The sequence below is a fragment of the Mytilus galloprovincialis genome, chromosome 8 (genome assembly GCF_965363235.1).
Source record: "Mytilus galloprovincialis chromosome 8, xbMytGall1.hap1.1, whole genome shotgun sequence".
NCBI lineage: Eukaryota > Metazoa > Mollusca > Bivalvia > Mytilida > Mytilidae > Mytilus > Mytilus galloprovincialis.
The window spans coordinates 74,248,246-74,275,090 of record NC_134845.1 but is presented as its reverse complement, the minus strand read 5'-3'; the positions used below and the strand labels follow the sequence as shown (position 1 = coordinate 74,275,090).

Below are 26,845 nucleotides of genomic sequence, written 5' to 3'. Positions count from 1 at the left end.
TGTCTGTTTGAGATGCGCCCGAGTCAATTACACTTTTATAGAGTTCGACTCGTAACCGGGAAGAAGAGTAATTGTATAATATGTTTCAAGGTTTATGGTTTGTTATCAGGTTATTGTCTAGGAGTATGAATATGATATTTATAAAATTCCAACAAATTCAAATGACTATTTTGATACAAATGTGATCGGAAATTAATAATATAATATTACAATTATAGCCTATTTATGAGGTCAATAAAAGATATATCGACCCAAAGAAGTATATCGACCTCGGACTTCGTCCTCAGTCAATATAATTCTTTCAGGTCAATACTATATATATATATCCTTGTATCGACCTCATACAAAGGCTTTAATTGTATAGTAGACCTATTACATTGTATTGCATTGTATTTAAAATGTATACATTAATTGTTTGTTTGTATTTGCTTGACCCTAATGGGTGTAATTTTGCAATATTATTTTAAAAAGATTAGAATTAAATAAAAGTCCGGAATTTTCTACCCTTTCCGTCCGTTTCTAAATTTATTTTAAGGGAGATAATTTCAAAGGGACTCAACTCATTTCCCCGCCAGGCAAGGAAGGGAACAGATTGTCTTCAAATTTTGCCACGATGGCCAACTTCATCGGTCGGAGAGTACGGATCATAACTGATAGCCGAACATATGAAGGATATGTTCATCTTCTGGACCAACAGAATCACCAGATATCTCTACAAAAAGGTTATTACAACGCAAACGTTTTTATTATAATATAATTTTAGACATTTTATTATGTCTTCAGTAATTATTTGTAAACAAATCTTTTCGGAGCTTTATGTATCTGACAGATGGTAGATTTAAAATACACCTTAATGCTATTTATTCTAATCCAGATAAGTTCAGAATCTCTGAAATTGGCTTTCATAGGTATGCATATCCAATTCTGTTTTATAATAAAATGTCATCAGATCTAGAACGAAACGCGAAATATATGGGAAAATTATTGCAATTAGTGAATTAATTGTTTACTTCTAAGTAAGACTAAGTTATATAAAGCCAAACAAAAAGTATTTTATGTTACATGCTGAAAAAAGTATGTATGTTACAGGTACAATGTACAAGTCAAATCGGCACCCATAGAAAAATTCGAATCGACACCTGGTTAAATTAGCACTTAGTCAAACCAGCACCTATTTAAAGTAAATAATCTTCTATTTCAAATTATTTTTAGGGTTTTCTCAACATTCTATGACTGAGACTGTTGTTTTGATTAGTTGATTAGTCTTTTCAATGAATGACTTAATTTTAAGAATTCACTAGTACATGTACCTATACAAATCTTTCTTTGTTGATTAAAAAGTCAACCAAACCAATGTCTTGCTAGCATTATTAAAAGAGCTGTAACTCCATGAACTCTATACAAGTAGATATTGATGTTTTTTTTCTTCACACTGAAAAACTAAAAAAAAACCAATGAAGCCATTATGCAAGATGTTGTTTAATCATGAGAAAGATATAAGCAGTAAGAGGGAAAACTAAGAGTCCTTTTGAGTTTTCATTAGTATCACCAGGGCTCACGCTACCAGGCGACTTGGGCGAAGAAGTCGCCTTCCCGACCGTCACTTCGCTTTCCCCGACCCCCAAAAGCGAAAACAAGTCGCCCTGTTCTTGACGACAGTCGCTTTCAGTCGCTTCCGTCATCGGACATTTTCAATTTTTACCAAGTTGATGAAACATCAAATTTTTATTGATAATTAAAGAAATTCAGACATAAACGATTCATTATCTTTTGAAAAGAGGTTGAAGCATTGTCTTCGCAGTGTGTAGCAGGTTATTTGATAAAAATACAACTTTTTATCACTTCGTGCATTTCCGCAAGTACCGGTTCTTGTTACTCGAAAACGTACATCAACCTCAATTTCGGCGGCAAAATAAGTTTGTTACTTCATTTAAACGTGATAAAAGTAGCCTCCAGTAAATTTTAATCCATTTATTGCATTAAAAACGTCATGTTCCTTTCCAAATAACTTGTCAAACATCGTTTATTTTTGTAAATGTTCTTGCATTCGTCCGCCATTGACCGATTTCTAATCTCCGGATCCGAACCGGACCAGCTATGAACGAAATCCGTACTTTTACAATAATTACTACGGACGCACGGATGGAACAGCTGACAGAAGAATATTGAACTAAAGGGAAAGATTACGCATTCCACACGCATTAAGAGACTTTTGGTTATATCTAATTGATTGGTGTATATAATTCCTTATATTTTTTATGGATTGTTTCAAACTATTGATTAAAGTTGCTTAACTCTGAGACTATTATCTGATTATACTAATATCAATATATTATGGCTCAGCTTAATAACTTTTATATTTTTTTATGAGAAACACTGAATGTCATATAACACAAGATAATTTTTAATTAAATTGTAATTGATATATTATAATTTCTTTACATTTTTTTAAATATTTTTTATTTTTTTAGTGCTAGATATTTAGTTGGTAGTTTCTCACAAGCTTAATTAAACAACTTTTAATTTCAAATGTTACTTTAATTGTAATTTTTTTACTCAGATATGAATTGAACAGTATAAAAAGAACATTATTTACATATGGCCCTTTATACTATTGTAAAATCCAAACATTGTATCACACCGCGCGAATGAGCACTTCTCTTTCAAATCTCACCACTTCTCCCTATCAGTTTCAAAAAGAGAAGTCACTTCTCCCTATAATTCTGAAGTAGTGTGAGCCCTGGTATCACTACATCTAATTATCGCAAAATTATACGCAATTCTAATATTACGTACATGGGGGACATACACAGTGTTCTCCCCAGAAATTTTGGATAGCATCACATTTTGCGTAAAAAAAAATAACTATTTTTTTAATGTCATTTGTCGCGTTGCGTTGCTGCTCTATTTCCTTTATATGTTTTAGTTTATATTGTTCAATTCATAACTGAGAATACAATTAAACTATAACAACAAAAACAGTTGTTTCAGTTTATGTTTTCTTTATTCATTTATAGTTACAGAATTATTTTTTTCCTCTTGTGCCAAATAAAAATAAATATGTGCTTTCAGTTACCCAACAATAAGTCAAATGAATGAATGGTTCATTATAGTGCAACCTGTATACAAAACTAAATATCTAGTACACAAAATTAACTATTTTTTTTATATTATATTAAGTAAAGATAAAGAAGCAAAAGTAGCAAAAAAAAATATCAATTTAAAAACTTTTTTTTATCATGTTTATGAAATTCATTGTTTCATGGCACTGAATGAATTAGTCCCTGTTGTTTCTTATCTTTACATCAAAATGATACGTATTTTCAACAAAGTTATCTAACAAATAGTCTATTTATGCGTAGGTTTCTCTATTGGTATATTTTTGTCTACCGTCCGTCTGTTGTCATCTTCGTGAAAATGCGGATTTTTGTCATATCTGGTCCGGTATCGATCCGTAGTTTACACAAAAATGTGCAATGGCGGCCGTAGAAACATTTAGGCAGCAACCATTTGATTTTCTGGGGGGGCTATGCTTTTTTTTTCTGTGCAAACTTTTTTTTCCGCCTGCGGCGAAAAACAATCTATTTTTTTCGCGACAAGTCGAAAACAATTTTTTTCTTTCAATTTTAGCATTACATATAGTGGCAGCTGAGGATGAAACAAACAATTTTTTTTTCTCAGAATCAAAAACAAATTATTTTTTTCTCCAAAATCTGGAAACAAACTTTTTTTTCAGAAAAAAACCATAGCCCCCCCCAGAAAATCAAATGGTTGCTGCCTTACGAAAATGAGTCCGAGAATAAACATTGTTTGACAAGAGATTGTGAATGAAGACGCTTTTTATCCATTAAATGAATTAAACATAAACTTAAGCCAATTATGATCACTTTTTAAAGAAGTATAAAATTGATTTTAGCTCAAAACCAAAATTCTCGCTCTCGGATTACCGGAAGAGAAAGAAAGTATTTTTGGAGAGTTGTACAAATAAACGACCTTTTAAAAAAAAAAATCGTTTTAATCTTCGAAATTTCGTAATACAAAACATAGATTTCGAATTGTTTTTGTGATTGCATTTTTCCATGTCGAAATTGGTGATTGCAGACACGTGGTTTAGTCATGTCACAAGTGTCAGCTTGGGATATTCGCATCCAAACAGTTATCACCCTGAGGGCAATTAAAACCTGGATATTTAATCTCTTAATTGCCTTTAGTGTCCGACTTAAAGGGATTACAATTAAAGGTGATATAATTTTTATGATCATAATCGATAATAGATGAAAGTTCAAAATTGAGGACAAGTAAAATAGCATCTTCAAAATAATTATAGCGTCGCGGGAATTATTATAGCATCACGGTGAAAAAATATAGCGTCGCGGTACCGCGACGCTAAAACGGCCTGGGGAGAACACTGATACATAGAATTGAGAATGGAAATGGGGAATGTGTCAAAGAGACAACAACCCGACCAAATAAAAAAACAACAGCAGAAGGTCACCAACAGGTCTTCAATGTAGCGAGAAATTCCCGCACCCGGAGGCGTCCTTCAGCTGGCCCCTAAACAAATATATACTAGTTCAGTGATAATGAACGCCATACTAATTTCCAAATTGTACACAAGAAACTAAAATTAAAATAATACAAGACTAACAAAGGCCAGAGGCTCCTGACTTGGGACAGGCGCAAAAATGCGGCGGGGTTAAACATGTTTGTGAGATCTCAACCCTCCCCCTATACCTCTAACCAATGTAGAAAAGTAAACGCATAACAATACGCACATTAAAATTCAGTTCAAGAGAAGTCTGAGTCTGATGTCAGAAGATGTAACCAAAGAAAATAAACAAAATGACAATAATACATAAATAACAACAGACTACTAGCAGTTAACTGACATGCCAGCTCCAGACTTCAATTAAACTGACTGAAAGATTATGATTTCATCATATGAACATCAGGCACAATCCTTCCCGTTAGGGGTTTAGTATCATACCATCATAACATATATGAGAAGAACATAACCCGTGTCATGCCAACAACCGTTTTTAGAATAAATGTGTTTAGTTCCGACGCAAAGACCTTATCAGTGACTCAATATTAACGCCAAAATATGCAATCTTTAATGACTTGACAATGGGGGACATACATGTATACTTGCCTCCCCATGAGCTAAAGTCATATTTGTTTAAAAGAGCAACAAAAACACATCTATTTCCATAGCACGTTTATTTCAAAGAGACAGATAACATCACATTACAAATATGCATCATCAAACATGTACAAAGGGACACAAGTCTCACGTCTTAACTACAAAACACATATGACCATACAGACATGACAGATGCATTAAACAAACAATCATCCAGAATGCTCAGCTGGTTGAAACATGCAGAAAAAATATCTTGCACTTTAATACACTCAAATTAATTTGAACGAAAAAAATACAACCAACCAACATACTGCAGTAAATGTTGCAAATTGAGGTCCCAAGAAAAAATACATTTTAACACTTTAACATTTTAAACTATAAATTGGTTTTTATTTTGAATTGAGTATGATCAATTAGACAATAAAGACACCCAAAAATGTCTGTTGATCATAGGATCAAACATGACAATAATAATATTGTAAATTCAGAAATAATTTCATTGTTTTTATTATTCATTTATTGCAAAATATGTGTCAGGGCAATCACCATAATTTAAACTCTCATTTTGATTTTTTTTTAATATGAATTGAACATGATTTTTCTCAATATCGCAAAATCTAAAATCACATTTTAGTTTAAAAATTAGACAAAATTGTAATAATAAATACACACAATAATTTCTGAATTTACAGTTTTGGAAATTTATTTTTGCTTTGGCAAATTTAACTTATGAAATATTTTTTAGATTAAATCAGAAACATATCGTCTGTAAAAAGTTTTGTACATGCAGAAAATTACAAGTGCTGGCAAAGCACTTATATATACATTTGTAACACTCCATGAACGACTATTTTCATTTATCAAATATACAATGACATACATACAGTTATGTATAAAAAAATTAGAACACTGTAACACATGCACTAAAATGCAAAATGCAAGTATAAATTGAGGTTTATTTTATTTTGCAGTGGTTATTCCTGATACTGGTAAAAAGTTGAATGGACTGCAGACGTTCTTCCAGGATGATATAACAAACAGTAAGAAATGTGCATTAATCCTTTGTTATTCAAATGATCTGTGTAAAGACATAGGATAATCCGATTTTCAGTAGGCCAATATTCATTGAAACACAAGTAAAATATAATATTTTACTAAAACAAAACTAAACAAAATCAAACAAAACTAAACATAATTAAAACATGCAAATGAATACAAATAAACAAAATAAACAACTGAAATGTTAGTTAGTATAAATTGAATCTAATCACAAAAATGTCTCATCACATCTGCTACTGTACACTCTGTTTGCGGTCAAGATCTAGGATGTTGATACCTCAGATTGTATTATTGTAGACTTTCACTTTACCAAACTTTTCACTATTTAATATTGACTTGTATACACTTGTAACATCAATAAGATGTATGGCTTACTATATATTCACTTATTAAATATATTTCACTAATCATGCTAATGGCAGCTTTTATATTGATATGCCACTTCCGGTAAATCAAACACAGACTTCTGGTAAAACTAACACCAACTTCCGGTGAAACTAACCACAGCTTCTATAAACGCAAATACGTAATTTCTGCCACATAACATAATATATACATATATATTGGCCGTTGTATGATACGTTAAACTAAACCTCACAACTGGTATTTGGGAAGATCTGTGTCAATAAATTGTACGTAAGTTGTCTGACCATTTAAATGTTGCCACTCCAAAACTGAGCATTAATACTGCATGGACCAACCCCTAAAACAAATAATTGAACCCCAAATAAATTTATAATCAAATGAAAACAATATTTCAAACCATAAATCGACCGCCACGTGAATGAATTGTCTCTGGGTCTGTTTGATATGTCAAAACGACAACTAAATGATAACACCTTCAAAAATATAAATAAATGTTCTTACCTGAGCAAATTCATTATATTGTCCTGTGAAACTCCATTTCCTGAATTGAAAATTATGAGATATCACCAAATATATGAACTGCAGCAGACAAAATGTCTGTTCACATCAAAATCTAGGTGTGCTCTGCCTAACCACTTTACCTGTATGAAAAAACCATGTGCTTCCTGTCACACGATTTTTACCTGGCGGGAAATGAATGATTGGGGTGCTAATTAGGGTGACTTTTATACAATTTATAAGCCATGAAAATATGATAGTGAACTGTCTTTCATGAATTAAAATTTATGAATAATAAGGAAATAATTAATAAAAGATAAAAATCACACAATGAAGTTCGTCACAATATGTCTTTGGTAAAGTTTTATTAATATTCGTTTTTATAAAGACTACTGGCATGACTAGTACTGTTATACATATATAGTTTCTAGAAAAGAGAAGCCAAAATGTTAAGTTCCAATGCTTGGCAACAATTATGAGAAAAAGTGTAACATTATTAAGGTTTCCTATTACTTTTGGATAACAATTTAGATCTTGATCCCTATTCCATTACGTGTTAAGTATAATTTTTTGCAACCAATCATACATTTATTTCCTATGTTTATTTCAGTTGAGGTTCTGGAAGAGGAATGCAAGAAAGTGGAAAATAATGATAGAATGCTTCCAGATAAAAGGTTGCTAATGCTTATCAGATTTAATGTGATTTTAATTAAGAATCAGTGTAATGAATTACATGTAATCTGTTATTTTGCATTGGTGTTCGTGAGTATCAAGGTACAGCATAACCTTTTGGTCCTCGTCTGTCAATCAGACAATACATCTACAATTTCACGGTGAAATAAGAAAGCGACTATAGGTAATGTACAGCCTTCAACAAAGAGCAAAACCCATATGGCACAACTGACGGCTAAAAGAATTCAACTTGAACTAATAGCCTGACTTACATTTTGTAAAATACAAATATTATATTTGAAAACAACCACTGAATTACATGCTCCTGACTTGTTTAAGAATAATCTGTTGTGTTTACAGGTGGAATATACTAAGAGTTTTTTTTAAGAGAGAATCCCCACCCAGTGAGATGTTTAACCAAACCCCTTACATGTAGGTGAACCTATGGTAACTGTTTTGATTTTAACGATAATCTTTTTATCAACAGAGAGCATGGAACACGGCTGCTTCATACCAAATACACTCCATCCCATTTAAAAGGATTGGTAGATTTTGAGCCATCAAATTATCTATTGAGAAAGGTTGTCAATGAAGAACACGGTACTGGAGATGTTCCAAAACCAGGTTTGTTGTCATCGAAACAGAAATTTCTATACTGAAAATGTTTAGGAAATTTAAAAAGATCTGTGATGTTTCTTTGATATACAGTACGCCCAAGGAGTTTGTAATCCCAAACTCCATACTCTGATATTTTTCCTGGTGTAACACCAGGAAACTCCGACATCCCTCCCAAAATTCTCGGAGAAATTTGGGAGTATTCCCTCCGACTTCCGCGTAAATCCACTACCTTTTGTTTATTGTATTAGCGACATCTCTCCCAGTCTGGTGTGACGCGGTGTGACACCAGGTAATTAATTGCCCTAATCCGTCTGATCTATGCCGGCACGCGACAGTCAAGGTATGTGAGATTTCTAATGTAATTAAACAATTGTATTTCCTGTCTATTGATTATCAGGTTATATCTGATTGCTTGAAACAAATGAAAGATTAAAATAAAAAGCAAAACGTTGTTAATTCTTTCAATCTTTCAATTACACTGTACATTTTAATCAAGTTTTTAAACAACTATATTTGATTTTGACTTCCGTTTTTTTATCAGTAAATAAATATTTAATTTACTAAAAGAGATATAATTGTGCAACAATAAGCGGAGAATAAATGAGGGCAGTTTAAAGAAAAATTACACGTCTCAAAGTTTTTTATACTACAAGTAAAAAAGAAAATATTATTCACTATCTGTTATGCTAATAATTCTACGCCATTTCCATTTTACGATTACAAAATAAAAGTTTTAAAATCCAAAACGTTGTTGTTAATGCTTTCAATTGCATTAAAGTTTTATAAAAAAAATCTATACTTGATTATGACCTCGTTTTTTATTTATCGGTAATTTATATAACTTACGAAAAGAGACATACTTGCGTGAAAATAAACGGAAACTAACGCTGAAGGTAAAAAATGTGAGCAGTGATTTTAAAGAAAATTACGTGTCTTAAAACTTGTATATGCAAGTAAAAAAGAAAATACTATTCACCATTCGTTATGCTTAATAAGTCTACGGCATTTTCTCTTCACGATTAGCATTACTTTAGGATATAATACATTTCGGCTACAACAGGAATACTGCTATAGCTGCATCAACTCGTCTTTGCATAATATTCATTTACGCACAATGAATGTAAACTTTTGTGTTGTATTTAGAACAGTGATCTTTAAATATTTTTAAAACAATTAATTGCCGTGGGAAGACGACACGCATCTCAGTGACAGTGATCAACAGTGCGTGGTTGAACTTGAACTTGACTTCGCTCACAATATTGAATGCTAAAAATAGTGACATCAATTTTGTCCACGAGATTTTTATTTGGCGGGAAATAGTATCATGTAACAGTAAACTCAGGTGACCTTTCTGGATAACCGTGGGAAAATTCATTGAAGGTTTAAACTTGCTTTGTAATGATTGACATTTGTGTGCGTTAAGATTGAGGCTCTAGAAGGTCCTTTTACAATTGATTAACCGGATTCTAAATTTTATTCCTTTTCTGAATAAACGAACATCAGCCTTTTATTTATACGTTTCTCAGTCAACAGAGGACATAAACCTGGACATTTTTTATACTTCCATAGTCAACACTATACATTAATGGTAGATGAAAACAGGATGCATGTCGTTCAGTTCCTGATGGGCGTTGGTAAGATCCTCTGTGAAAATGTGTCGATCGTAAAAATCCGATCCACATTTTTTTTTACATATTTCTTTCTTGTACGATATAATTTCATTTTAATATTCTATAGTATAAATTGTTGAAATACTTCTTTTTATATTTCGCCGAGGACTTTTAACGAGCAGTAAAATACGGATTGCGCCAATCCAATTTTATTTAAAAAAATAAAAGATCAATAACAGATCATAACAGATAAAAAAACACATGATTTTATTTCTTCATATAATTAAATAAGGTTGTGATTATTGTGTTGTGTCTGGGCGGGGAATTATCTCAGTATTTATGAATATAGGGCTGCCACATTGCATACAAAACTATTTGTTTCTTTTTTAAATTCAAATATTTCAAGTCGGTAATCTACCGAGGTAGTGAAACATAATATTTTACATTTCAAAATAAATTGAAAGTAACAGAGTTCACTTGTTGGTCCGATAAATTAACTCTAGGGTTTGATTTAGATTGGACAAATTACCGTAAAAACATCATTTTGTTTTAAGCCAGTTGATATTAATTATATAATATTAAACTATTAATGAACCGGATATTGCTCACTGAGTAGGTCATAAAAGGTTCTAATTGTGGTAAAATCATCTTTGTTGAAACTTTGTTGAAAAAACAAAAATTATGACCTGATCGGACTATAATGAAAATACTAAGTAAGTGTTTTATTCGTATTTTTATACGTTTTTACGTTTTATTTCATATGACAATGACATGGGCATATACATACAAGAATAATTATCTTATTTTAAATAAAAATGTCACACTTTTATCTGACAATGAATGGACATTTAAATAACGTATTTTAAAGCACACAGGTGCAATCAAGATCGATTAAATGTACAAAGGTAATAAATCTGGCTAATCCGATTATGTTGTCACGCGTCATTAATTTTCAGTTCATCCGATGGGCAATAAACCAATTAACAGCCACGCGGTGTTGGGAGAGAATCTTTGGAGGAAATTGGGAGTAGAATCGGTGATTCGCAGTGTCACATCGCTACACTCGGAAATCGGTGATAAAAGTTCGCGATTACAAACTCTCTGGGCGTACTGTATTAGACTTTAACAAGTATGAAAAAAGGTTGGTTTATGTTTATTTAAACTATTTTGAATAACAATTTTAATTGTTTTTAATTTGACTAGACTCTAACATGTATAAGGTTTACACTATAAAAAAGGATGAGTTCAACACGTTGATTTATTTGACATAAAATAAAAGGCAAATCTGTGTATTCCAAAATATAGGAAGACCCTGCTGAACCAAAAAAATTCTACTCTTATGTTTTTTTCTCTTAAGACATTTAAAAAATGAACTTCTTGTAAATCTGTAATGCTTGTTTTATGAAGAGTTTCATGTAAGCTATCTATCATCTACTAATTTTCTTTCTGTTGTAGCCAATAAAAGTTCTGACTATGATTCAAGCAGTGATCAAGAAACTCTAGATTTTGAAGACTGTATCTACTTATCTAAAATCAATCAAAGATTCCATGATGCGGTAAGATATTTTAACATAGGAAAAATAAAATGTATGTATTGTTCTACCTGACAGCAATACTTAGGTATCACTTCTGTGACCATGGTTTCACACTTTGTTAATCCCCGAATCTTGACCCATCTTGATCCATCTCTACAAAACTTGTGTAGACTCTTCCGGGGATATGAAATTTTTCACCTGAAATTGGTCTTTGGTGTGATTTTGCAGAATCTATTAACTGAATCCTCTCCAGTAACAAGCAGTGACAACCATGCCCACGGGTAAATGTCTCATTTTTAATATTCCTAAAACAGAAAAAAACTTCTTAAATATATAATTTTCTTCTTTGCATAATAGGTATTGGAAAATTCCCTTTATTTATCAACAGGTTGTTCTGATGCACAAAAAAGTTTACAAAATGCAATATAAAACATGCAGTATGCTGTTCTTACAAATACCCATACATAGTATCTTTGTTATACTTTTTATGCTCCTGCCGTAGTGAAGAGGGCGTTGAGTTTTACCCTTGTAGGTCCTTACATTCCAAAGTTTGTTTCTGTTCTCTAACTTTAGTTTTCCCAACCAACTGATATGAAACTTATACAATATGCTTGTCACCACTAATCACAAATCAAGTATGAATATTGTTAGTCTCACTTTAACCATTCTAGAGTACAATGGAAAAAATGCTGAGTTTTTATTTCCATTCCTTTACAAAGACTCAAACATAGTATCTCTATACTTTTCTTATATACTGTCCTCATACCAGGTTCATGTTACATGTATAGCAGTTGCCTGTAGCTTAAACCATCATTACAATCTACAGTGGTACCATTGACAGTTGTAAATCTAGTGTTTGACAAAGGCGTGTTAAAATCCTTAAGTAATGAAAGGTATCTAAAGTTATGTTCATTACAATGGATAATGGAACACTTTAAATTTCTGTTTACAGATTAGTCATATAAAGGAGCAGTCCGAGGTTGGAGTGTCTTTCTCAGGTGTGTGCATTGGACGAGATGGGAAATTGTCATTAGTTCAGGTAAAACACTGAAATTTAAAATCAAATATTTTACATTGTTATTTTAATGGTTGATGTAATCCCAAATGCTTTTTTTTTGGTACAGAATGGTCATATGAGTTCAAAGAGTCGGAAAGATAATTACTATATCAGATTATTTATATGACTGACAAATACAGCTTTCTGTACAATCAAATGAACAAGTAACACATGTAACAAGGAGTAATGAAACTGTCAAAATGTTTGTGAACAATGCTGCAAACCATATAAACCACAACCACCAGACTCCTTTCTTTCGGCTATCTGGATATGTTCAATTGCTTCTTAGAACTTTCCCCTCAAGCTAAAACTTGCTGATAGATTGATATTTATATATAGTCAAATAAAGGATAGACTGTCAAGCAGTATCTTACATATTTGAAACTTATGTAGTTCATTGTGTACAACCGGTTGATATTGCACACAAGTACCTGAATATTGTGATGATGTAAAGCTCTCTAGAGACAATTATATTTTTGTTTCATTTTTAATTGCAGGTTGCTACCACCATAGATGTATTTGTATTTGATGTTTTATCTTTGGGACCTAATTGTTGGGATTTAGGTTTGAAATCTATTTTTGAAGATCCAAGACTTTCAAAGGTAAAAAATTTTATTTAAGGAATGACTGTAATATTTTTTCTGTCTATGAAGAAATAACATAAAAAATTTGGTGCACACTGAATAACGTGCATAGCGGGTTATTTAACAGGGTGCACCACATTTTTTATGTTATTTCGAATAGACAGAAAAAATATTACAGTCATTTCTTATAATTTAATTCTAAATTCCATTTTAAACCGTAGAAAACCATGAAAAAACGTTGATGACGTCACGGTCACATGATTAAATTATATCTATTGGCTGATAACAAAATAACGTCAGCCAATCAGAAGACATGTTACATCCAAAATTAAATTATTATAAATGGTAGTTATTCCAGTTCTATGATATTGTGTTTTTGTTCTTGTGGTTTTAACCATTGGGATAGTTTGATATGTTGAAGTTCAAAGGGTCGCACCAACTGTTCAACTTATCTGAGGTTTGAGTTATCCATGGTTGCAAGTTATATCAATTGAATAGTGTTCCTAACTTCCTTGATCTTCTATATTCCAATCCATCATTAATAACAAGATGGAGAATGCATAACTCTTCTGACTGATGGTTACACAGATTAATTAGTTAGGCATTCAGGAAGTACCTTTACCTAAACAGATCGTAAATATATGTCTTAATATATCTCAGTGTATTAAAACTCTTAATTCTTTTTAATCTTTAATAAGGACATTCTTGTCGTCTTGTAATCAATTGACAAAGATGTCGACAAACAATAAATATGCAATTCCAAAGTGTTAATGATTTTTTAAATTTGCACACAGAAATTTTTGATCTACTATATGTATCTGATTTATTCTATAATTTCAGGTGATGCACGACTGTAGGTTTCCTTCAGATATGTTACATCATCAGTTTGACGTTAAACTGGTTAATATATTTGATACACAGGTCAGTATATAGAACATTTCATTGCAGTATTGTTTGTTATGTTGAATTTGATTGCACTTGTCTTGTTTGTTGATTATGACTGCATACTGAGTGTTTTTAGTGTTGATTTACATTGTATATGTAAATCAACATTTTGTTGCAGATCAGTATTTCTGCTGTTCCTTTGTTTTTCCTCTTAAAGTGATTTAATGTGTTATCCTTGGTTTTAGTTGGTAACTGGAATATATTTTTGCTTAATTCATTGACTTTTGATCAGTGGTATACCACTACCTTTATTATTCAAAACTGTATTGGAATAATTCACAAGCAGGTTGCCACTTACTGAAAGTTTGCAAATTTAAAGTGTGTTAAGTTTGCTGACAATCTCATTATGTCTATTGAGTTGTATATGCATGGCATAATAAGGAGAATGACATTACTTAAGGAGAATCTATATTTTTATAATAGAATTGACATTTTCTTTTTTACAGGTTGCAGAAGTATTTGTATACAAACTTTATCACAATGGAAGTTGGCCTAAGTGGGTAACTGGTCTCTCATGTTCTTTGTTTGACCACCTTGGTCTTCCCGAAGATATGGTTAACAATTTAAAGATAAGAGAGAATTTGAAAAAGGTATGTTATGTATTAATGATTTATATGGTAATTTAGTAAAACCAAATCTGCTGGCAGCATATGAAAAAAGTAATATTTAAATTATTGATCAAACTTTAGAGAAATAAAGATATCCACCAATATGAAAGGTTTGTTGTATTAGACCTTCAAGTCTTCTAAGCAAAGAATTTGGATCATCATTTTAACTTGAGAAAAGAAAATTCAGAAAAAAAGTCTTTAATCAAAATCAGTGTGATTCAACTAAAATTCTGGACAAAGGAAGATAACTCCAATTTTTAAGGATGGCTTTAAAAATGACAGCATTGATATTTTTAGAACATATATCTTGCAAAAGTTATGTAATTTTCTTGGCAAGTATAATATCATTTGGTAACTTGAATATCTGAGCATATATTTCATTGATAAATTTCTGGAAATGTTTATGGATATGAAGTTGTATAGAATATTATGATCAATGTCACATTTGTATACATGTTCATGGATAAAATTATAATTATACTCAATATTCAATTCTGATTGCAGGAAGATCAAGAAGTTTGGATGCAGCGACCATTGCCTAAAAATTTACTGAAAATCGCCATAAAAGAAGTTCATCATTTGATACAACTACGACATACTTTGATGGAGAAGATGATGGGAGAATTCATTGCAGGAGTTGATGTTTACTTGGCACAAGTTAGGGAGGCCTCAAAAGAAGATGTGAAAAAATGCCAGGTATAGTTAATGACAAAAATTATAATTATGAAAAATTAAATTAAAGGAAGTAATAAAGTTCATTTGATTCTATTTGTCAGAGTGGAAGAAAACATTCATTTCTTTCAATAAAACCACAATTTTTTGTCCATATGTGCAACAAAAATTTCCCTCTCACTTTTCTCAGATACTACTTGAAACCATATTTTCTCTAGGCCACAGTGTCTTCCAAAGACTGTTTTGTGAATAATGTTAGGCTGTGTTCACATTGACCTAAACTCGGTGTTGTGTTTAAATAATGTAATGCACTCTTAAACTAAACACAATTACGTTCCTATGGATAAAACTCAAATTTTACATGTAGTTTGAATCATGTTTGTCTACATACAGTTGATAGTCTATGTAGGACTTTGTGGGTTAAGTGTACACAAAAGGTATTAAGATGATTAATTTTACCATGTATATTTAAAGAAGAAATGTTTTTTTTTAATAAAATTGATATTTATAACAATTATTAAAGTTCTTTACTGAACTATTTGTCTAATCTCGATATATTCCTTTGTTATAAAGAAAACACTTTAGGTAGCTTTATTAACCTCTGATGAAGACTCAAAGCATCAACATTACCAAACACATAGTTCATTTCAAAAGATGGAAATACAGTAATCCTTCGTGGCTGGTATATTCTAAACATCTCAATCCTTCTTCGTCTGTAAGCACGCTACTGCAGCCAATGTTTTTTTTTATTGTGTAATTGAGACATCTTTAGCATCTTTAAATTACTACAAATTATCCAAATAGCTTTCATAACTGCTAGAAAACTTGTTAGAGACATTTGAATTCGATTCTATGTAATAAGCATTTAAATTACTTATAGTTTACAAGTGTGAACAAATCTTTTTTGTTATTTTTATGCAGTTAAGCTGCATTATGCGAACACCCTAGATTTGTGTCCTACCCAATAAATGCTGAAATACTTGCCATTGTTATTATCTAGCTCGCTACTATGTTATATATAACTAATTGAACACTTTTTTAATACTTTTAATTCTGGATTACAAAAAATATGACCAGAAAAACCTTAAATGATCGTCGATTTATCCAAAAGTTTTGAAGTTACACATAGGAAGTAGTGCTTATTAAGAATCCTTGTGTAGTTCATTATTACTTGTGCTTTTAGCTAAGATGCCAAAGAACAATTGTATGAAATATTTAATCGCCGAAAATCTCTTAAGACAAGTAGTTTAGATTTCCCAAATGGCAAAAGTCGTAGGGATATTGTTTGTCATCAATACGTAGTACAATTACGTCAGTAGTCTATTATATAATAAGTTCAACTGTTCATGCTGTTGGCGGCAATTTCAAATTAGAAAAAAGAAATTTTCGTAGAGTTTCAATTTGGAGGCAGGTGTGCAAATTAGCGGTGGTCCGAGGTCCGCGACCTTCCACTTTTGCAAGCGGAATTTCGACTAGGATAGTTGGTTTTCTAGCTACGCCCGACGTAGTTACATTCCACTTGAAAGAAAATAAGAAATTTCTTTGCAAACCTTCCATGCAAGTCACCAAAGTCTCCAATTAAACGAGCTAAAAACTTATTTTTATCATTATTATTCATGACAGCGATGTTCATTTTGTTCAACCGCTAGCTTTATACAGAAAATCGCCGACAAATATTGTATAAATTCGAGTAAAATCGTATCTGATTGACAAAAACAACATTGTAAACACTTAACAATGGCGGCCGTGAAGACAAAATTTTACAATATCGGATCCGATTCCGGAAGCGGATAAATATAATTCCGGGTTTGGCGATCAATTACAAAATAAATCAAAGCAGGTGAAAAAATAAATCTATGCATGGTAAATGAATATAAACACTAGAATTGTAAACCAAACGATATATGTAAAAGATAGAAAAAGCAGAAAAATATTTTATACAGAAACTCAAAATTACTTTTTGACAAATTTTAATTTAAAAATCCAATACAAAGTGACAGCTGGGAACAGTATATCTAACAATATACATGTTCATGGTCACAGTTTAAATTTTCTTTATCAGTGATAAATGATGATAATGCATATGAGATGCTTTTAACATACCTGCCAACTGTCACTATTTGCGGGGGATTTCCCCCATGGAGGCTCCAAAATTGAAATTTTGAAAGAGCAATTTTGTCCACAATTTAAACAAAACAATTAATTTTGCAATGACTTAAGGCTTATAAAAGTATGAAGAAGAAAAAAAAAACAACATTAAAAGGTGTTTGAAGGCCCCCTAGAAGGTTTATTTAGGACTCTGACATCCATCTTGCACGCAAAACCCCCATGGGGATTTTGAAAAATTGGCAGGTATGTTTTAAAGTGTAACATATTACTGCAATTTCGAAGGGTTATTTGTTTTTCTCAATTTTGAAGGGTCAATTAAAGTAGCTGAAAGTTTCTTTATTTTCACAAATAATGCAACTATATTATGTATACCTAAATGTAAGTAAATCATGATATGATATATAGGTGGCATTCTTTGGGCCACTCTATCCCTCCTGTTTGATAACTTGGAAACGGTCGAGCTACCCACCCCTAAACCATATGAGGGGCAGATCCAGGATTTTAGGTTAGGAGGGGCACAAACTTAAATTTTCGCCGAGCAGAGCGAGGCTAAAAAAAATTTGAGGTTAAATTATCGGAATATTCTTTATTAAGCTGAGAACAACCCATGCTTTGCAAATTTAAGGAGGGCGCAACCCCCCCCCCCCCCTGAATCCGCCCCTGCATATATTCAAGTATAGGACAATATAATAAATAAAATGAAATATAGGGGGAGTCCCTGGAGTTACCCCACCCCCTCCTGTTTGAGAACTTGGAAACGGTCGAGATCCACACCCCTTAACCATATATATTCATGTTTGTTACAATATGAAAAATCAAATGAAATATAGGAAGAGTCGCTGGGGTCACCCCACCCTTCCTGTTTTAGAATTTAAAAATGGTCCAGATCCCCACCCCTAAACCATATATATTCATGTATGGGACAATATAACAAATCCTAACCCTCCTCATATATGCATTGCTTTTGAAACCTTGATAACATATAAATTATTTGCCTTTTAAAATAAATAAATCATTAGATAAACATGAATGTACTATATATGAATGTTTAATGTTGAGGCAACATTGCCAGTTTTCATAATTACGGTTGCCTTGGTTTTTGGTTAACTGCCTTCAGCGCTTACAGCGCTTTGATTGTTTTGTGTAATCACTCTTATCATCTACTGTGTTTTATTTTGTAATAATTCATATGATTGTTTACCGGTTAGCTCAAATATTGGACACCATGATTATTTAAAAAAAAAAAACTTTGTTTACTAAACAGAATGATCTCATATTTGGTTGGAAGCTTTACATTGATTTATTTGCAAAAATAATTTATAGGTTTCTATAATTTACATAATTTCTACTAAATTGCACAAAACATGTAGGACTAAAAATGTGTTGAAAATCGAAGTTGTAGTGGAGTTTATAAAGTAAAATTTTAATTGGATGAGGGATGGAATCAAGCTATATATAGCATTGTAAATAAAACACTCCCAATTTTGACTAAACCTGTAGGTTTAATTTAAGATTTAAATTATTTAATTAGCAAAACAGTGAAATTTATATTTTGACTTCCTTTTATTTCACCCACTTGATAATTAGCTTAGCTTGGTTTTTATGAATCCAAATAAAGTGGAAAAAACAAAGCTCCCTGATTTCATCCTAATTATTTAGTTTTGTTAACATTTAATGATGTTTTATTTCTTATAATTCAGAACAATGCCCACAAACTTCCTGTTGCATTTGAAAATTTATCAGGCTTATTAGCCAGCAGAGACAGTCACAGATACAACAGACACCGTTACAACAGAGGACCACCAGATGATCATGACTTCAATAAGGACTCCTCTGGATTCAATGAAAACTGCAGAGGGATCATAGGCTTGGATGTGAAATACAGCAATGCATCTATATGGCATGAAGGATTAGGGGGTAATCTTATTTTTGATTATGAGTCCCCTACAAACAAAGTCAAAGGGGATTATAAGTTTGCACTCTTGTCTGTCCTTCTATCCTGCGGTCAGGTATTTTTCATCATTCCTGAAGATATTGATTTTATATTAGTTTTTATAGTTCCCACATGACAAGTTAGAGATCAAGTCAGCTTTTTGTTCTTGTACAATGAGTTTTTAACCAGATGGGGATTATGTATTGCTGGAATTCTCTCAGAATACTTGTTATTGTAATATTCCTCTCTGAATTAGTAAGAAGACTTTAAACGGAAAAAGGACTATAAAATATTTGTATGGGATCGCTTTAGAATTAACTATGTTGACCAGTCTTAAAGCACATACATCCATTTTCAGTTATTGAACCGCCTTTGAAAGGTTTTTGTCTCGTTGTGACGGAGTCAAAAAGCAAGATATAGGTATTCTGGTATTATTTCCACTCCAGAAATTGGGGCGAGTGAGTGATTTAATCATTTTAATCAAATAAATTAATTTGCAATTGTTTTTACGTGAAACTTGAAAAGTAAAGGCGAGTGATTATATTGGTGTTTTGTATACATAAATTCATAGGTTCCAACAATATGGATCAAAACAAGATGGTATGAAACTTGAGTAACCACTTGAACTTTTGAAGTTTCTTAAATTAACTGCTGAAGTGGTTCTATTCATATAAGACACTTGTGGTTGCAGAATATTTATGACTTCTTATACAGTATTACTTTCTGAGGACATCAGATCTAAAACTGAATAATACAATAATTATTTCAACTGCCTTAAATGATTTTCATTGAATTGTCATGGATGTCTTTCCTCCCTCTACAGACGACTTATGACTAACAACACAACAGGTGTCTTGCAAGAAGCAAGAACTGCTCATCCTACAGAACAGCTGATTTCTCCCCATGTTTTTAGGGTTTCATGCTGTTCTTTGATGTGTGCACTTTTAGTTTTATGTGTTATATATTGGATGTCTAGGTCTGCTTTAAATTGGTTGTCTCATTTTTTTCTTTGTCTTTTTGGCACTTTGTATCTAATTCAGATGGGGTAGAATATCAATAAGACAACTCTTCATCCAAATCACAATGTATTTAAAGTTAACTATTATAGGGGTTAGAATGGCCTTCAACAAGGATCCTTTGCTCACACCAAACAGCAAGATGTTAAGGACAATAAAAGACTAGTGTAAAACAATACAAACAGGAACACCAACAGTCTAGTCTATAATATACACCTATGAACCACACCAACAGTCTAGTCTATAATATACACCTATGAACCACAACACCAACAGTCTAGTCTATAATATACACCTATGAATCACACCAACAGTCTAGTCTATAATATACACCTATGACCACACCAACAGTCTAGTCTATAATATACACCTATGAACCACACCAACAGTCTAGTCTATAATATACACCTATGACCACACCAACAGTCTAGTCTATAATATACACCTATGAACCACACCAACAGTCTAGTCTATAATATACACCTATGAACCACACCAACAGTCTAGTCTATAATATACACCTATGAATCACACCAACAGTCTAGTCTATAATATACAACTATGACCACACCAACAGTCTAGTCTATAATATACACCTATGACCACACCAACAGTCTAGTCTATAATATACACCTATGAACCACACCAACAAACTACAACTACTGATTTACAGACTCTTGATTTAGGACAGGTGCATAGATTATACAGTGGATATGGATAGTTTTCCTGAAAGATGTCTGTATTAGCGCATACATCTTCAAATTTCTATTAAATCTAACAGCTTAATTCGACAGGATTGTCAGAAGAATCGTCCTTCACATTGATAAGAAAGCTGTGTTTATGCTGGAAACTGTTTCTAGTGTCTCAATTTGATGTTCACTAAAACACTTTAGTGATTATTGGTTTTTATTATACGACCGCAAAATTTGAAAAATTTTTCGTCGTATATTGCTATCACGTTGGCGTCGGCGTCGTCGTCGTCGTCGTCGTCGTCGGCGGCGGCGTCGTCGTCGTCGTCGTCGTCCGGCGTCCGAATACTTTTAGTTTTCGCACTCTAACTTTAGTAAAAGTGAATGGAAATCTATGAAATTTTAACACAAGGTTTATGACCACAAAAGGAAGGTTGGTATTGATTTTGGGAGTTTTGGTCCCAACATTTTAGGAATTAGGGGCCAAAAAGGGCCCAAATAAGCATTTTCTTGGTTTTCGCACTATAACTTTAGTTTAAGTGAATAGAAATCTATGAAATTTTGACACAAGGTTTATGACCACAAAAGGAAGGTTGGGATTGATTTTGGGGGTTTTGGTTCCAACAGTTTAGGAATTAAGGGCCAAAAAAGGGCCCAAATAAGCATTATTCTTGGTTTTCGCACAATAACTTTAGTATAAGTAAATAGAAATCAATGAAATTTTAGCACAAGGTTTATGACCACAAAAGGAAGGTTGGGATTGATTTTTGGAGTTGAGGTCACAACAGTTTATGAATTAGGGGCCAAAAAGGGGCCCTATTAAGCATTATTTTTGGTTTTTGCACCATAACTTAAGTATAAGTAAATAGAAATCTATGAAATTTAAACACAAGGTTTATGACCATAAAAGGAAGGTTGGGTTTGATTTTGGGAGTTTTGGTCCTAACAGTTTAGGAATAAGGGGCCCAAAGGGTCCAAAATTGAACTTAGTGTGATTTCATCAAAAATTGAATAATTGGGGTTCTTTGATATGCCAAATCTAACTATGTATGTAGATTCTTAATTTTTGGTCCCGTTTTCAAATTGGTCTACATTAAGGTCCAAAGGGTCCAAAATTAAACTTAGTTTGATTTTAACAAAAATTGAATCCTTGGGGTTCTTTGATATGCTGAATTTAAAAATGTACTTAGATTTTTAATTATTGGCCTAGTTTTCAAGTTGGTCCAAATGGGGGTCCAAAATTAAACTTTGTTTGATTTCTTTAAAAATTGAATAAATGGGTTCTTTGATATGCCAAATCTAACTGTGTATGTAGATTCTTAATTTTTGGTCCAGTTTTCAAATTGGTCTACATTAAGGTCCAAAGGGTCCAAATTAAACTAAGTTTGATTTTAACAAAAATTAAATTCTTGGGCTTATTTGATATGCTTTATCTAAATATGTACTTTGATTTTTGATTATGGGCCCAGTTTTCAAGTTGGTCCAAATCAGGATTCCATATCAAGTATTGTGCAATAGCAAGAAATTTTCAATTGCACAGTATTGCACAATAGCAAGAAATATCTAATTGCACAATATTGTGCAATAGCAATTAATTTTCAATTGGAGTTATCTTTCTTTGTATAGAATAGTAGTTGATAATATATGTTGGAAATTTGCCAGACATGACTATGATGTCATTTTCTATTTTTATTTGCCAATAACTTTATGTAAATAACTTCATTGGAAATTTGCCAATATAAAATGTTGCTGATGAAGCTTTTTTTCCTTATCTTATCTAAAATGTTTTAGATAATGTATGTTGGAAATTTGCCAGACATGACTATGATGTCATTTTCTATTTTTATTTGCCAATAACTTTATATAAATAACTTCATTGGAAATTTGCCAATATAAAATGTTGCTGATGAAGTTTTTTTTATTGTTTTATACAATAAACAATGTATATTCACTTTTACTACCAACCAATCTTTACTATTCAGTGATAACAAGCACTTTATTTTACATTTTAATATTTTATGATGTATTTAAAAGAGTAGTTATTGTTGCAAACTCCATTAGAAATTTGAATTGATATCAGTTTTGGAAAAAGGGAAACGGGGATGTGAAAAAAGGGGGGGGGGGGGGGGTTAAATTTTTCTCATTTCAGATTTCATAAATAAAAAGAAAATTTCTTCAAACATTTTTTTGAGAGGATTAATATTCAACAGCATAGTCAATTGCTCAAAGGCAAAAAAAAACTTTTAAGTTCATTAGACCACATTCATTCTGTGTCAGAAACCTATGCTGTGTCAACTATTTAATTTTAGATTTAAATAAGAAGAAATCTTTAATTGATTTGTAAAATCTTGACATTTGTTTTGTGTAAAAAAAACCATGTAATGTCAAAAATTTGATCACAATCCAAATTCAGAGCTGTATCACGCTTGAATGTTTTGTCCATACTTGCCCCAACTGTTCAGGGTTCGACCTCTGCGGTCGTATAAAGCTGCGCCCTGCGGAGCACCTGGTTTACAATATAAAAAAACATTGCAGGAAGTAGACACAATAACTATTCTGGAAGTGGGAATATTTGAAAGGAGAAAAAATCTGTAAAGAAAAAAATGTGGACAGGTCTGTCCAACAAAGAATTTAATTGGTGTGTCCTTAGACATTTTAGTTATGAAAAACACAATTTATTGTTAAATCATTGAAAACTCGCAATATAAAATGAAATTGAAATTGCACATGAATACTGTACGGGAAAATAATCTACATTTGTTTATTATATTAATTGATAGTAAGGTAATTGATTAGTTCATTCAATAATGTAATTGTATACATGTATCTTTCAGGATCTAATAAAGATAGGCAGAAATCGGACAAACCAGTAACAAGAACTGCAGAATCTATGTCCATATGTAAGAACCAGACAAATAAAATATCATCAAGTAATATGTCTGAACCAGCGATATCAGGAGGTCGCATGTCAGAACCAGCAATATCATCAAGTCGTACGTCAGAACCAGCAATATCATCAAGTCGTACGTCAGAACCAGTAATATCGTCTGGTTATGTGTCAGAATCAGCAATATCATCTACTCCTACTGGGAGACAAACCTTACTGAAGACTCCGTCATATTTACTGGAAAAACTGAAGATGGCTGCAATGGCAGATGAACAGAAAGTGCCATGTGGTGACAACGATGAGAATGATAACACTACAGCCAATCAGAAGCCTTATAATAGTCAGAAGGCAGCTGAGGATAACTCCGATAAAGATATTTCAGTTGGACGTTCAATAAGGTCATGCATCAAATATTACGATTCAGATTCTGATGTAATACTAGTGCCAGCAGGTAAAATGCTTCAGTATGGGAAACTGAATAAGCCTAAACAAAAAAAATTGACGGAAATAGAGCAGATGAGCACGAAAGTGGAAGAATTGAGCAACTACATGAATGAAGTGACCACTTTAGATAACTTTTCTCCTAACAAGAGTGGAGCATCTTTTTCTATGGGAGATTCACTAACAGGTGCAGTTTCACCAAGATCTTTTAATGCATCATTTGGTGAAAACTTTGCTACAGCCCCTACTACACCATATCAGTCTGACATCAGTGAATCTCCTAGTATATCACAGAACACATCGCTTGTAGAGAATTATCAAACTGCTCCAACAACTCCTGCCATTAATTTATCTCAAATTTTACAATCTGCATCACCAAGGAAAAGTTCAATGAATATGCCTATGCTAAAAAGTCCAGAGATCATGCTCTCAAAAGACACTCAATCACCTGAAAATTCATATTTCAACAAAAATTCAACGAGTGTGTGTTCTCCAAGCAGTCCAAGCTATAAATCATCACAAAAAACTTTGACATCATCATCAGAATCTGATTGTCCTTCATTGTATAGTCATCAGAAGACATCTTCACCCAGTACTTTATTATTAAAGGGGAACTACTCTCCCAACAAGGGAAATAACTATTCAGGAGTTTCAAAAGATGATTCAAGTGATTCTTTAAATACATCTGAACTATCTGATGATACAAGTAGCAGACTTAAATCAACAACCAGCAACATTGAACGAATTAGAATTCTCATGGATGCAGCTAAAAAGAAGTCGCCTAAATCCTAACCGACAGTGCAGTTTTAAAATTTTTAAGGAAAACTTTTTTTGTCATTGGAGCCACTTCTATTATTCAAAATACATGTACATTGTATATTTTATGAAATTGCTCACTTGACGAAATTGAATTCAAAACTTTGTGTCATCTTTGTCTGATGGAGTTGAAATCTTTGTTTAATTATGAATTAAAAAAAAAGTCCAAAGTATTTTAATCATTCATCTTTTAGCCTTAAATTCATTAAGGGCTATTCCAGAAAAAAACGTATGGGGGGGGGGGGGGGGTTGGAAGGCACTTTTGTCAGCACCCGCCACCCAGACAATTGTAATTGAGACTTATAGTGCATTATAGTGTGAAAAGTTATTCTGATACCCATCACCCATGTATTATTAATATAATGTGCCTTCCAAACCCCCCATAGATTTTTTTCTGGAATAGCCCTAAAAGAAAAAGAAAAGTAGGAATATTAATTCATATAGCAAAACATGTCTACCAACACCAGACAATTTCCAAAGCAACAAACAGGACTACATTTTCCGTTCTTCATCTCAGAGTAATATTGAATCTTTATACTACACAGCAAAAAGAATGAATTTTAAAAATCATGGCCAGTTGTCAGGTTGTTTTCTGCCCTTTGGTCTGACTTTGTTGTGCCCTCAGGAAGCTCGCGATATGAATATTGATCTGATGGCGGCATAGCGTAAGCTAACTTCTTCAAAGCTTTATATTTTAGGTGGAAGACCTGGATGCTTCATACTTTGTATATAGATGTCTTATGTTACAAAGTTTCTGTCTGTCATATGTCCATTGTCCTTGACCTCATTTTCATGGTTCAGTGCACATGGCTACTTGCAAAAAAAGTTAAGCTTTTTGTAATGTTAATTTCTTTCTTATTATGAGTAAAAGGCTTTATTAAATATGTGCATACGTAGCAAGGTCTTCATGCCCGTCAGACAGTTTTCATTTGACCTTGACCTCATTTCATGGATCAGTGAACACGGTAAGGTTTTTGTGGTTAATTCCATATAATATCAGATACTATAAGATAGATCTCCTATCTTTGGTGTATGGAATGATTGTAATATGTACATGTCCAGCTGGTAAGTGTCATCTGACCTTGACCTCATTTTCATGGTTCATTGGTCAATGGTTTTTCTTGGTTTAGTTTGTTTCTAAGACAATAAAAGCAATAGGTCAACTATATGTAATGCAAAGATTGATTGCAAGGTGTAAATGTTTCTCTGGCATGGTTCATCTGACCTTAACCTCCTGGTTTATTGATCAATAAAATTGAGAATGGAAATGGTGAATATGTCAAAGAGCAGACAACAGTTGAAGGCCACCAATGTGTCTTGAGGGCAGCGAGAAAATCCGGCACCTGGAGGTGTTCCTGAGCTGGCCCCTTAAAAAAATTATGTACTAGTTTAGTGAAATAAACGTCACATTAATCTCCGAAACATATAAATGAACTAAAATTTAAAAAAAACATACAAGACAACAAAGACCAGCGGCTCCCGACTTTGAACAGGCACAAAAATGCTGCGGGTTAAACATGAAACCTCCCCTTATAACTCTAGCCAATGTAGAATAAACAAATACATAGCAATACGCACAATAAAACT

General features: G+C 32.5%; 1 protein-coding gene across 1 annotated transcript; it reads left to right on the top strand.

The window, feature by feature from the left end:
* The first annotated feature begins 410 nt into the window (after positions 1-410).
* Positions 411-25,431, top strand: LOC143042557 (uncharacterized). The gene is made up of 12 exons (XM_076214938.1): positions 411-722; positions 6,115-6,183; positions 7,677-7,740; positions 8,226-8,362; positions 11,422-11,522; positions 12,454-12,540; positions 13,056-13,160; positions 13,983-14,063; positions 14,534-14,677; positions 15,200-15,391; positions 19,177-19,393; positions 23,949-25,431. The coding sequence occupies exons 1-12, from the start codon at positions 614-616 to the stop codon at positions 25,232-25,234; spliced, it is 2,592 nt and encodes an 863-aa protein (XP_076071053.1). The 5' UTR covers positions 411-613; the 3' UTR covers positions 25,235-25,431.
* The last annotated feature ends 1,414 nt before the right edge of the window (positions 25,432-26,845 follow it).